This window comes from Leuciscus leuciscus (genome assembly GCF_965113295.1).
Source record: "Leuciscus leuciscus genome assembly, chromosome: 11".
Lineage (NCBI taxonomy): Eukaryota > Metazoa > Chordata > Actinopteri > Cypriniformes > Leuciscidae > Leuciscus > Leuciscus leuciscus.
Genome location: NC_138735.1, coordinates 25,477,484 through 25,491,814, shown reverse-complemented (window position 1 = coordinate 25,491,814; position 14,331 = coordinate 25,477,484). Strand labels below are relative to the sequence as shown.

The 14,331-nt window shown below is 36.4% G+C and overlaps 1 protein-coding gene across 2 annotated transcripts in view; it reads left to right on the top strand.

Moving 5' to 3' along the window:
• The window catches only part of snx7 (sorting nexin 7), a 22,184-nt gene extending 7,853 nt beyond the window's left edge, over nt 1–14,331 (top strand). The window contains exons 8-10 of one of the 2 annotated variants that reach the window (XM_082183688.1): nt 1,318–1,419; nt 5,475–5,627; nt 13,421–14,331. In XM_082183688.1, coding sequence (XP_082039814.1) covers nt 1,318–1,419; nt 5,475–5,627; nt 13,421–13,498 — 333 coding nt within the window. In that variant the 3' untranslated portion in view covers nt 13,499–14,331. The remainder of the gene's footprint in view (nt 1–1,317; nt 1,420–5,474; nt 5,628–13,420) is intronic. The other variant, XM_082183689.1, reaches the window with a different exon arrangement.

Genomic DNA, 14,331 nt, shown 5'->3' with positions numbered 1-14,331 from the left:
TCCGGATAGCTGTAGATGTCCCTTAAAGCCAGACTACTCTTGAAATGGGATGCTTTTAAATATTACTTATATTGCCCGAGCTAATATTGCCATATTTAAGTCTCGTTGGCTTTTTGAGTTTATTCTTGTCAATTCCATCAAATATCAGGTGCGGGACGCTTGAACGCTCTGAAAGGGCATTACTGGACAAAGAACCGATGGTGTCTAGAGAAGCTTAGCAGCGTCTCGGCACTCTTGTCAATTTAATTACGTGATTTGATTGAGCGCTGTCCCTGCTGACTTCTGCTTACTACAAAAGGTCATTTCCAAAATGAGAAGGTATCCCCAATGCTCTGAATTTTTTTTTTTTATATACCAAAAGAACTATAAAAATATGCTCTAGATTCACTCACTCACAGCAGGTAGAAAACGATAAACCATAAGATATATTTGAAAACCATATGATATATTTGAATTTCCACATTCAGCTGTGGATCATTATGTAACATTGTACATTGGTCAAGCTACAAGCTACTCAAAAACAGTCCCCCAAGGGCCCCCCTCCTAAAATATAGATGGTTATATATTTAATGGTAATATATATTTTATTTTATTTACATATTTCACTATTTTTTCGGCTAATCATTAGAGGAATTTTAAATGTGTAAACCTGAAGAGAAAAATAATACTACGTCTATTCAATAAAATAAAATAATTTTGTTTACTCTCGTGATTACCGATCAGCCTTTAGAAAGCAGGATGAAACTCTAAAAAAGTTTTTTTATTTTTTATTTTATCATTACATAATTTAATGCACTTTTAAGCCGTTTAAGAGGATAATTATATCGTTATATATCTTTTTAAATATATATAACGTATTATTAAATATATAATTTATTATTGCAGTAAAATTAGGTACATTTAAAACTAAATAGTGAAGATCAGCAGCATTTAAAAGGGTCATATGATGCTTTTTAATGTCCTTTAATTTCCTTCAGTGTGTACATTACTGTGTGCATGTCTGCGATCTGCAAAGTTACTAAGATTTATTCTAACAGAGAACTCTGTTCCAGACCCGCCTAAAACGCCTCGATCAAAGTCCAGATATTACTTCCTCAATTGTCCACGTCACAATGTGAGATCATGTCATTGTAATGTGACAAAAATGGCGATGTAACATGGTTGTTGATGGCTCGTTGCTTGCAGAGATCTAACCAGTATCCCATTACAAATCCAATATAGCATTTCTGAATTTCCATAGTGTGATGTCATTTAACAGTGTTTTGTGACTTCAAGTCCAGACTTGTTCATATTCACGTGTTCATGTGTCCATTGAAGGAATCTAAGGTGCTGAGTTTAGCATGGGACAGCTTGGTGGGACGATCCCCCGAGGAGGTCAAACAGCAGAAACAGCAGAAACTTAAGGGCGAGATTAAGGAGGTAATATTCCCCATCAGTGCTTGGGCTTGGCCTGACTAGCTTCTTCTGGCTTTATCTGCTCGAGCATTCGTTCGATATGTAGATGTGCTTCCCGAGGCGACTCGCCCTGTCATGAGGGTGTGTTGTCGCCTTGTCTTTGTTTCACACACTTTTGTTTACAAGCGTAGTTTAGGCCAGCTTTACGTTTGAATGCTGTGGTGTGTGTGATGTCAACATATGCGCTGTCTAACATGCTGTGGCTATTTTGAGTGGATAACCGGTTAATACTTCACTCTGCTGAGCATGTTAGCATAGTAGGTTTTAAGGTGTGGTGCATGTGACCTTTTTTCAGTCTCGTCTAACTACTTTGTGCTAGAGATATGAATGAAACCTCAAATCATATGGCTTGTTGAGGAAGAGGTGTGTTATTACTTTTCTTGGAGATCAGGACTGAGAAAACCCTTGGTTATAAATCTTAACCTAACGGGTTTGTGTTGCAGGATTATTATTATTTTTAATATAAAAAAAAAAAAAGAATAATTATTGATAATTATTGTTTTTAATTTATTTATTTTTATCATTTATATATATGTATGTATGTGTGTTTGTGTACTTTTTATTTTATTTTAGGGCTGCCAAAGTTAATGCGTTCATTTTAATAAATTATTTTATTTTATTTATTAATTATTTTTCACTGTAGTTTCTTTTTTTAAGTTTAGGGCTGTCAAAGTTAATATGTTATCTTGTATCATTTCTCAGCAGTCTAGCAGTTATTGCAATCCTGTGGCATTTTCATATTTAATCTAAGCCAGTTGTAAAGGTTTTAAGTTTTATATAATGCCACGTATCAATAATATGTCATTGGTGGTCATTTTTATTTTATTTTATTTTTAATAAAAAAAATTTTTTTATCTCAAATAATAGTTAACAGTAGCTAGTGATGTGGTTTGTTAATATGGAGACTTGATTTGGGTCAGAAAGTGTCCACCCAGAACACCCTAGCAGCCACATAGCAACACCCTGGTAACCACCCAAAACTTTAGGGACGAGTTTTGCATGGGCAAGCAATGTACAAATCTCATTTTTACTGCTTCTTTCATAGTGTTTCCTAACGGACTAGATGATGTTTTAACGGTTAGCACAAATGCTGCAGACATATTGAGCTGGGGTTCGCATATCAAAGTTATGGGTTCGAATCTGGCTTGCATCACTTCCTGATCCTGTGCCCCCTCTTTCCCCCATCATTTACTGTCATCTCTTCACTTTCACTATGAATGAGTGAAAAAGGATGCGGTGATGTGCTTTCAGTCCAGTAGAGGGCACTAAAGGTCACTATAAACAGGTGGAAGTTCATCATCCCATCGGAATCTCTCTCCAAAAGGTCTAAATAAATAATGCCCTTACTTCAGTAAGTTATGAAATGCAATGACATTCAGACATTTTTAAGTGGCCAAAAACTTGAATATGTGAATCAACCAAGTTTGACCAAGATGATTCATTTATTTCTTTAGGAGTGGATATTAGAGACTGTGCGTGCGTGTGTGTGTGTGTGTGTGTGTGTGTGTGTGTGTGTGTGTGTGTGTTTTAGTGACAGCAACATCAGATCAGCGGAACTAATGATCTGGCCTGCTTGTCAGAAGGGAGACGTGGCTGTAGACAACGTCTCATCCCTAGAGAACTGCATCCATTCACCAAACACAACTGCTGTTCCACAAGACAGCCTCACATCTGAGTCACACGCTACAATGGAAATGAGATGGAGCTCTAACAGATAGCCACCTCTGACCTTCATTAGCTTACCTGTCAATAAACATCTCGCTCTCTATTTCAATCTCTTTTAAATGTTCCTCTCAGTCTTGGCCCACCGATCTGACGTGCTGCCGTTCCCACAAGCCTGTCATTCCTGACATCACTGGGCATGTTTACTGTTCATCTCTCGCTCAGTGTTTAGACACTCATACTGTTGAGTGTCATCTGGAGGTGCTTTTCACCCCCAGAGAGCTCTCGCACTAAATAGAGTACTTAGAGTTGTTAACGGCCACCCTGTGAGCCAATCACAAGCTGCGCAGTGACAGGAAAGCAATCGTGCATTGGCGGAAGACCCTAAAAATACACAAGGTGGCTGAAAGTTTGTCAACACCATTGTCTAATTAGGGAGTTTTACTATTTCAGTTACAAAATCTTCTTTTGCTGAGTTTTAATTGCAGTTTTAAAAACTATTAAAATGACTGTTTTCTGTTATAATATATTTTAAAATGCAGTTTATTCCTGTTATGGAATGTCCCATTACTCCAGTCTTCAGTGTCACATTATCCTTCATAAATCATTCTGATATGCTGATTTGATGCTCAAGAAACATTTCTTATTATAAATATTATCAATATTTTAAAAAAGTTGTGCTGCTTAATTTTGGTGGAAACCATGAAAAGTTTGAAGCAGAGTAATATAAAATGGATAACTATTATAGTCTGGTTTGAAAACAAATGAAAAACTGTCAGATATGCTTAGCGTCATTTCAACTCTTTTAGACAACTTGCAGTGAGCCAAGAAACAAATTAACTTGATTACAGTGAACGATGTTCAGTAGTTGATATCAGCATGCTCAGCAAGTTTTGACAGTAGTTATACTCCTCAGTAATGAAAGCTTTTACAACACTCTAAAATAAAAATGGCTGTACGTCAGCAGTCTGATGGTGGAAGAGCTGCTATAATAATATTGGCGTTGACATGTTGGTTTTTACTTATCCGGTCAGAGCTACATGACTTATCATCTCTAGAGTCACGGGTGAGGATTAGGGATGCGCAAAACTACATATTTTCTAAATTGGTTAGTCATAAGGTCATCTGAGGGATTAGTTGACTAGTCTGTGCAAAGGAAATCCTTTACAAGTTTAGGGTTGTGACCACCAGACTTAATTAGATCGGTTTCTTAGCAATAAATGGTAAATGCAGCCCTTTCAAAAACATTTATTTATTTATTATTATTGGCTTTTATTGCAAAGAAACTATGATAGTGCTTTCAATAAAAGACAGCTGTAGCTTAATATGCATATACAGGTGATTTGAAGTACTGGTATAAAACACTGATTCTAACACACACACCACACACACACACACACACCACACACACACACCACACACACACACACACACACACACACACACACACACACACACACACACACACACACACACACACACACACACACACACACACACACAGTGCTATGCATAAGTTTAGACACCCATGCTAAAGTTGACTAAAAAGAGGAATAAAAAATCATCTTTTGGAAATTGAACTTAATGCCTTAATTAAAAAAATTAGGAAAAATCCAACCTTTAAGGACACCAATTTTCTTTGTGAATGAATAATGTATCGTTAATAAATAAAAGTTCTTCCTTAAAATACAGGGTGCATAAGTCTGGACACCCCTATGTTAAATTCCCATAGAGGCAGGCAGATTTTTATTTTTAAAGGCCAGTTACTTCATGGATCCAGGATACTATGCATCCTGATAAAGTTCCCTTGGCCTTTGGAATTAAAATAGCCCCACATCATCACATAGCCTTCACCATACCTAGAGATTGGCATGGTTTTATTTCAGTTAGCCTAATAGCTGGTTTGATTTGCATTGAGAGATGATCTTATGGAAAGTACTCCATAAGATATATATATATATATATATATATATATATATATATATATATATATATATATATATATATATAACACACACTGTGTATGTGTGTGTGTGTGTATGTATGTATGTATGTATGTGTGTGTGTGTATGTACTGTATGTGTGTATGTGTGTGTATATATATATATATATATATATATATATATACAGTATGTGAAGAGTTCACACACAGTGTAATGTGTATAAAAGAAGTTTGTGTTATCACACATATGTATTATAATACATTTCTTATATAAATATGTATGTATGTAAATATATGTGTGTGTGTGCTTCTTGTGAATGGCCTTGAATAGAGTTAAGATGTTAGACATAAGACGGACTAATTATGACACTGATACTTAACTGGACTATGCTAACCAACCAATCCTTGTGTTTAGATGAGAGTTGAGCTGGATAAAATGGAGGACCGGATGGAGTGGGCCAATAATGCACTCAAGAGCGACTGGACCCGCTGGCAGAAGGTCATGAGAACTGACCTACGATCAGCCTTCGTCGACACAGCAGAGAGGAACGTCAACTACTATGAAAAGGTGAGATGTTTGCTTTTTTTGTGTGTGTGTGTGTGTATATATAAAAAATAAAAAAAAAGATAAATTATATATTTATTAATTAATTTGGGTTTTTGCATATCTGTCGGCAGAGGAATTTATTCTGATTAATATTATTAGTACATGTCTTTATAAAATTGCTGTGGCCGCCATTTAATAAAAGCAAGAAGCCACTTGAGTTTGGTTGTTCCTATTTTACATTTGATCACACATTAAAATAGTGATTGAGAAGATTGATTGAGTTTATTTGATAAGATTTCAGAGCTGAGAGATAAACATTCAAAGGTGGTAAAAATACTTTGGACAAGACCACTGACAGATTAGAGAGGGTTGTATGTGGCCGTCTGCCTGCATTCATTTGCACAGCCGCCCTGGATCTGTGCCAGCAGAGGGTGGTAGTATCTCATTTGTATCCCTGCTGACAAGTAATTGCACTCCAAATCCATAAATGTTGACATTGCTCGCTAGATTGGATGTGTTTTAGCCGGTTCACTGCTTAATTTATCTTTTTTAAAGGTCTCTTCCTTTGTTTTTCAGTCGTAAACAATAAATTATGACCTCAAAGTTAAAGGTATTTTGCAACAGCACAACATAAGATGAGAAGAAAAGGAAGAAATGTGAACTGTCAAAGTTTTAGAGATGTTGTGATGTCTGGTTACCTGCTGTGACCTTAGAGGCTCTAGAGACTAACCTGTTGTTGGACCGAAACAGATGAATGCATTTATAGCGAGAACGCATATAACAAAGTCTCTGTTACGTCTCCAGAGAGGTTGGTCTGGTTACGTCTCCACCGGGATTTTTAAGATGGAAACAGATTTAAAAATAAGCCATGTTGAAAGAACTGTCATTCTCTCCAGCGTTGAGGGAAGCTACTTTGAAACCGTAGCTTGCCAAATTACTAATTTAAAGTAGTTTTGACTACAGACAAAAACTAGCTGGGAAACTTTAATCAAAATGGCAGTTTGCAAAAGAACAAAAACTAGACTGAAACTGATAACATGCACTACAATAGGAACAAAAACTAAACCCAATTACAGGAGAAAATCATAGACGTTTCTGATTTAGCTAATTCATTTCCCAGGCCCGACCTCAATTTTTTTTCCGTTTTGTACATGAGATTTAAGGGCTATGGAAGCTTGTTTCCACCATGGAAAAAAATACTTTTTATCTCACAATTCTGACTTTTTTCTTCTTAGAATTTTGAGTATATCTCACAGTTATAAAAGTAAAAAAAAAAGTCAGAATTGCGAGAAAAAGTTAGAATTCTCACATATTCTGAAAAAAGTTAGAATTGCACGTTTGTCTGGCAATTGTGAAAAAAGTGAGAATTGCAAGTTTATATCTAGCTTAAATCTAGCTAAATCTGACTTTTTTTTCTTCTTGCAATTGAGATTATATCTCACAGTTCTCACAGTATATCTCACAGTCTCTCACTTTTACCCTTTTTTTTTTTTATGCTGTGGTGGAAACAAGCTTCCATAAGGGGCAGATCAATCTGAAATAACACAAAATAATGATCCAGCAATGCAGCAAAGTGCTTACCGCGAGTAATTGTGCTGCTATCTCCTTGAAATGTTGAAGAGACAACACAATTATTGTCTTGTTTACTTGATCCAAATGGCCTCAAAGAAAAGTCTTGAAACTGCAAACTCTAAATCCAGCGACTAGTTATTCTTCAAGTGGATCCAGTCCATGTGGCTGAATCAAAGCAATTGGAGATGAACTGCTAAATTAGAAGATGTACTGCTAAATGCAACACATTTATAGCTCATTTGATTGGCCACAAGTAATGCTGTGGTGTCGTATATTTCACAAATAAAACTTTGGCAGTATTATTTTGACTACAGTGCAGTTTCTGAATAAATATGTACTATCATATGCACAACTTTGTGGTTCTTTGTGTTATATGGTGCTAGGCAGCCAAATAATATATTAACAGTGATTTGATGAAATCTAGCTATTTATGCATCATTAAAACGGACCAGAACTAAACTGAAATTGAAAGCTGAAATACAAGGAAATACTGCATGCTCACAAGGCTCTGCAGAATTATATATAATAAATTATATAATTATGCATCATTTATATATTATAATTATAATAATTAATATTAGCTTCCAGGTCTAAACAACATGACTACTGTGCATTTTTATTTATTATTCAGTTTTCACATCTTGGTTTCAGCTTATCAACCTCAGCTCTCTGTACACATCATGCTTACAATGCAAACTGATATAAGAAACACTGTAACCCTGCACACTGATGTGGGTGGATGCTCAACGTTTGCAATGCCGTACATTAGAAACAAACACAGCAGCCATGTACTGCAACATAGCATCTTCAGAGAATCGCCATGGAGACGCCATAGCAACAAGGCTGTAGCTGAATGGCAAAGATGAGGGAGCTGTCATTAAATGTTACATATAATTCAACCGGCACAGAGCCTTTGAAGGATTTTCAGGCTGCAGAAACATTCATTTTGTTACCAGAGTTAAAGCAACAGCTGATGCAACTGACGTTTCAAAATTCACATCTCGAGCTCTTCGACCGTGTTGTTTGCTGTCTGATCTGCACAGTTACGTCTCAGTTGTGTCTGTGTTGATGCATGTTACAATTAAAACCATCGGTTAACCATGTTTCAGACAGAGACGTGTTGCAAAGCAAACCCTTTGACTGTCTAAACTACTCAAATAGGTATTAACATAATAAACTCTTCTCTTCAGTACTGCTCACCTAATCGGTCTTCTGGAATGGTCACATGTATTGTGCCATTATTATAGTTTTTTACTAGTATGTGCATTGACCTTTTATCATTGATTCGGCTTGTAGAACATTTTCTCAAAAGTTAGTTGTGCTTTTCTTAGTTCTGTTCTGTTTTTCTTGTGCTTCCACAATTACTATAGAAAGCTGAAGTAATTTTTTCACAACAAATGGGAAAATTGCTGGAAAATTAAGAGTTATTCTCTGCTGAGATCAGAAAAAAAAAAGCATTTTGCACCTCTGAATGTGTTCGCTTCATTTTTATTTTTCTTGTGCTCATTTGGTTGTGCTGGAAGGGTCAACAAATGTACTTTAAAGGGATAGTTCAGCCAAAAATGAAAATTCTGTCATAATTACTCATAATTATATATATTAGGGGTGGAACGGGTACACAGAAGTCACGGTTCGGTTCATACCTCGGTTCAGACATCACGGTTCGGTACGAGTTCGGTACAATGGGGGGAAAAGCAAAACAAAAATGCAGAAGGCTTGTGCATGTCTCAGGCTGTACCACCAAAGGAAAATAAATTACTTAAGCCTTGTATTTTTTAAATAAGTTTTATTAACAAAGTAAAGGCATAGAACCAGTTTATTTGTAGTGCACTGACAATAGTTTTATATAATTAGTTTATTAATTAAATTAATAAAAAGACAAAAATACTTTGAGATATGTTTGGTAATTGTACCTGAATGAATTGAAAATTAATTTGCTACATTTCAGATTAATATATTTGTTTTCCTTAATTTTAATTAACAGTAACTTAAACACTTTGCAGTTTGAATGATGTCCTGTATAAACAAAATGACGGAGAATGTTTTTATGTATATACTGTTCGATCGCGCCCGCGCCTCACACACACGCACACAAATGTAAGTAAACACTTTGCGACTTTTCGATCGCGCCCCTCTCTCTCTCTCTCTCTCTCTCGCTCTCTCTCTCACACTCACACTCACACTCACACTCACACTCATACTCATACTCATACTCATACTCATACTCATACTCATACTCATACTCATACTCATACTCATACTCATACTCACACCACACCACACCACACCACACACACACACACACACACACACACAACATATTCCAGCATTGCAATCTTTACATCGCAGCCTGCTTCAGAGCTAAGGCGGGGCTACAGATTAGGTGTCTGACTAGGTATCTAACAGTAGTTCCGCATTACATGAATTAATTTGCATGCGAGTTTTATTTATTTTTATACCGTACATTCTCTGTGTAAATTTATGCACCGAACCGTGACGCCCGTACTGTTTCAGTTCAATACGAAATACATGTACCGTTCCACCCCTAAAATATATAAAATAACTGTTTTATTGTTTGTTGGTCAAGGCTGGCCTGCACTAAAAGATTTTTAAAATCTTATCTGATTTTTTAAAAATGTGAGCGACCACAAATATGAAAAATCATAGATTTAACAGTTTTGTTTCTATAGTGTGTGGAGGAGCTATGATGTGACCAAGAGAGAACAACACACACTTAACAGATTCCATTCACAAACAACCAGAGTCGCGACTGAACACAAGAAATCTCGCAAAATATCTTGCGGTCAAACGTGACTTTAGAGTAAACAAACATGGCGGACGACGGGCAAGAAGAAATGGCTATTATAGTGTTTGGACTGCTTTTTACAGAAAAATTGTGGGAAAAACACACAATCCTGTCCCACACAACAGGATTTCTGATCGTAAATATTCAACATGATGTTCTTCCAAGCAGATTCAATCACTCTTAACACACATCACACCAGAGGTAAATCTGTTAAGACAATCTGTAGAACCATCAAGTTAGTCGGGACTTTACCTAGGGTTTTCGGAAGGGGAGAATTGGACCCAAAATCGTCCCGATTATCTTGCAGTGTGTGGATGCCTTCAGTCATCTTCTCCTATATGAATGCACAGTGCAGAGTTCTCAAAACTTTAGCGAGCGAAATACGACAATTCTTAACATAATTATGCTTTCATATCAATCTCCTGCAAGTAAATGGCACACTAAAGTCTTGAGTGATCGCCCTTTTACCCAGCTGCCGAGATTCGGTGGTGCCAATCCCGATCGCATCTGTCCCATTCAGCTTTGGCATACAGTTTTATTCTCTGTGATTAATCAGTGTCTTGAAGCAGAGTTATACAGGTGTGTGCTTCCTTAAACTGGGCCGTTTGGTACTGAGACGAATCTAGCCGTGTCCTGGTGTGATTCGGAGGGTGACTGTGGTCCAGCGCCCTCACGCATGGCCTGTCTAAAGTCATTTACCAAGGTCACGTCACGTCTGAATCCTGTGGTGATGGAGTACATTGATTAACTGCTTTTGACAGTCAGTCGGCCGCAGCCAACGCGCCTCCAGAGATTCTGCTGTGAAACACTCTTGCGAGTGGCATCCGAGCGGTTTGGGTCGAGGTGTTTCGGGGCTTGGGCGACGGTTGATGAGTCCCTGTGAAGACATTTATCAAGGGCTCAGAAAGTGACACCTAAATGGCACTCGGTATGAGGTGCGACCAAAGCTTCCGAATCAAATTGGAAACCAAATAGAAGCCACTTGTCAGGCCTCACGGTTTACGTTGTTTAAACATCCATCTATTTCACTGCAGTTAGAGAGTTTTTACTGATATATTTTAAGATATTTTATTATATATTTACTGAGAACATATATTGATGCATAAGGATAGCGTCACTCATTTGCTTTGGAAAATTTATTTCGAGTTATTTATATATTTTTGTTTTAGGGATAATCCACGGCTAGCTATGCATTAAATGATTTTAATGCACAACGTTGAGGCGAAGTGCATTAAAATCGTTTAATGCATAGCTAGCCGTAAATTATCCTGCTTATACTATGGTCATTTGCCAACATTGACAACTTAAAGCTGTTATTGATGTTTGCAGCGCAATATTTGACGGGAAGGGTAAAATTGACGGTTATTTTCGTCAGTTATGGCTTGTTTGTTCTAGCATTCAGCCTGCTTTCAAATCAAACACAGAGATAAAGTAGTGCGTAAGATTACAGTTGTTTGAATGAATGCATTATATCATTTATTTGAATTAACCGAGAGATGAGAGATGGGTACCTGCATCTGTTCAGCGTATCTCTCTCTATTAACAATGAAGCTGTGAGTTTAATTACTTCAGAATAGCGAAGTAACCCCGTCATGCTGAGAAATATAATGTAGCAATTCAGTAGCAAAGCTATTTTATTACTAAAACTCGCAGAACAGCGTTGATAAGTTCCTGTGCTGCTGAATGTTTCTGTGTGTGCTTTTCCCCAATCTGTGTGTGAGTGACGTATGTGTGTATGTGCTTCAATGAAAACAGCGCATTAATAAAGAAAGGTGATTAAACTTTAAACGGTTTTGTTGCACACCTGCAGTATTCAGACGTGTGTGTGTGAATACTTATATAAATTAATATAAATTCTATGATTCTATAATAAATATAAAAAGTTATATCACTTTTTATATATATATATTAGGGCTGGGAATCGATTAAAAAAAATTAACTAATTAATTGCTCAATTTCTGTAATTAATTGCAATTAATTGCGCTTCCCCCAAGCTTGTAATCATCAATATTTAAACTTAGAATCACCTAATTAAACAACACAGGAAAAAAAGGGAACAGAAAATAGCCCTATATTAAAATATTAAACATCAATATATCAATATATTATTCTTTTTCAATAATCAATCAACATAATCAATTTAACAGATTATTATTATTATTTTATTAATTATTAAAACAAAATATAGTCCTACAAAGCTATTATTACCAGAGCATGTGATCAGAGCAGGTCATTTTACCATTGTTGCCCAGCATGGCTATACCAGCTCAGCAAACAGAAGTCAACAGAGAAATTTCACGTTACTTGAGTGGACTTTACTTTTCCAGTGCTTAGTACATGATTGAAGCCTTTGGGCCGTTAACGACAGAGCCGCCGACACACACACACACACACACACACACACACACACACACGGAACGGAGAGCTTGCCGCTGCTGGGCCATTAACGACAGAGCGAGCCGACACACACGCACGCACGCACGCGCGCGGAGCACAGAGCGCGACGCACATACCGAGCGGAAAAGACCCGCTCATGAAAGCTGCCCGAGAATGAAACCTGACCGCCGAACATGGAGGGGCGGGACGGCATATTTCGGCCTTTTTAATAGCAGACGCAACAGGAAATCATTAAAACGAGGCAAAAAAAAAAAGTGCTGCGTCAATTGCGTTATTTTTTTTTAACGCGTTAAACATTTCAAATTAATCGCAAAGATTAACGCGTTAATTCCCCCAGCCCTAATATATATATATATATATATATATATATATATATATATATATATTTATTATTATTATTATATATAATTTTTTTTTAATCTAATATAGAATAATATAATTTATATTCATTTATATAAATATAATTATAGTTAATTATTAATAATATTATTTACATCATTTATTGAACATTGTTTTCTAAAAGCAGTAAAGTCAAAGGAAAGTCTGTACACTTGGTGGCCATAATGTGCATCGCCTCTGGGCAGCTATTTCAGGCCAGTATAGGAATTGGGGGAATCCTGAAATCTCAAAAAATGCTTGCCGAACTCACAGTTAGATAACATATTTCAAATCAGCAACAAAATCTGACATGTCCCATAACCCATGTTTCTTATGCTCAAATAGCATTAAAAAAAACTTAAGGCTAGATCCATCAATGCACATGTGCAGTCCTAAGTGTGAGTCTCAGAACACACTGACTGTTTCTATTGCAACTGCAGTGACATGATGACTATATCAATCAGCGATTGGCTCTTTTATTTAGAAGGCGGGACTTATTCCGCCATATTGCGCTTTGCACTTTCTACCATTCATAAGTAATATGAGTGCACGTCCATGCTAAAGTTTGTTGTTGTGTCCGACTTGTCTAAATCAATTTATTACACTGCTTCACATGGCTTATTGCTTTAATATAAATGTGTGTGTGTGTGTTTTCTTGCAGTGTTTGGCTGTATGGGAGTCGTTCTTGCATTCTCAAAGGACAGAGGCTGAAGGAAATGGAAAGGTTGACAGTTCCTAATCTCCCATGGTGCTTTTAGGTATACGGGACCACACATGATGCTTTTATTTCTGCAGACACCAATAAGATTCATATTTAGAGACTGAAACACCAAAGAGAAAGACAGTCGCCCTAAAAGAACATCTAACAGCTTCAGCAACTGACTCAGAGAGAACCATAATGGATTGTCATCAGTACATTTGCTCCAAAGCACAGGGAAAAATCATATTGCCAAATCTTTTATACTGAGACCTATTTTTCTTTTTTTGTTTATACGAGTACAACACATGAGATGAGAAAAATAATGCAATTCCTGGAAAATGAAGATGCTCACATTGTCTTTATTGCACCATCTGACCTTTCTAGTGAGAATTCTATCCATATGATGTTTGAGATTCATATGTCTTGCCCTTTTGCAGATCAATGCAAATGCAGTTTACCTCTTATCAGAGCTGCCTTGCTGCAAAAACCATTCGATTAGTGTATAAATAAATATAAATGCACTCTGAATGGATGCATTTCTCGCATTGGACTGAATTCATCATTGTGCTATTCAGGTTACTGAAGCTACATCTTCACGCAAACATCATATATTGAAGATGATGCTGACATTCCAGAATTGTTTACATGATATTAAAATCATAAATCAAAAGAATTGAACTGTTGCCTTTGAATATGAAATGAGTGTATTGTTTTAGATACTATTATTTGAATGCGGTGCACTAATATCATTAAGTGTAATAAATTGCTGACTGGTTTAAAACTGCTTTTACAGATCATTAGTGAAATTAATGTCTTGGAATTATATATGTATTCTTTGAACAAGTAAATTGTTATTGAAAAGATGATTGAAA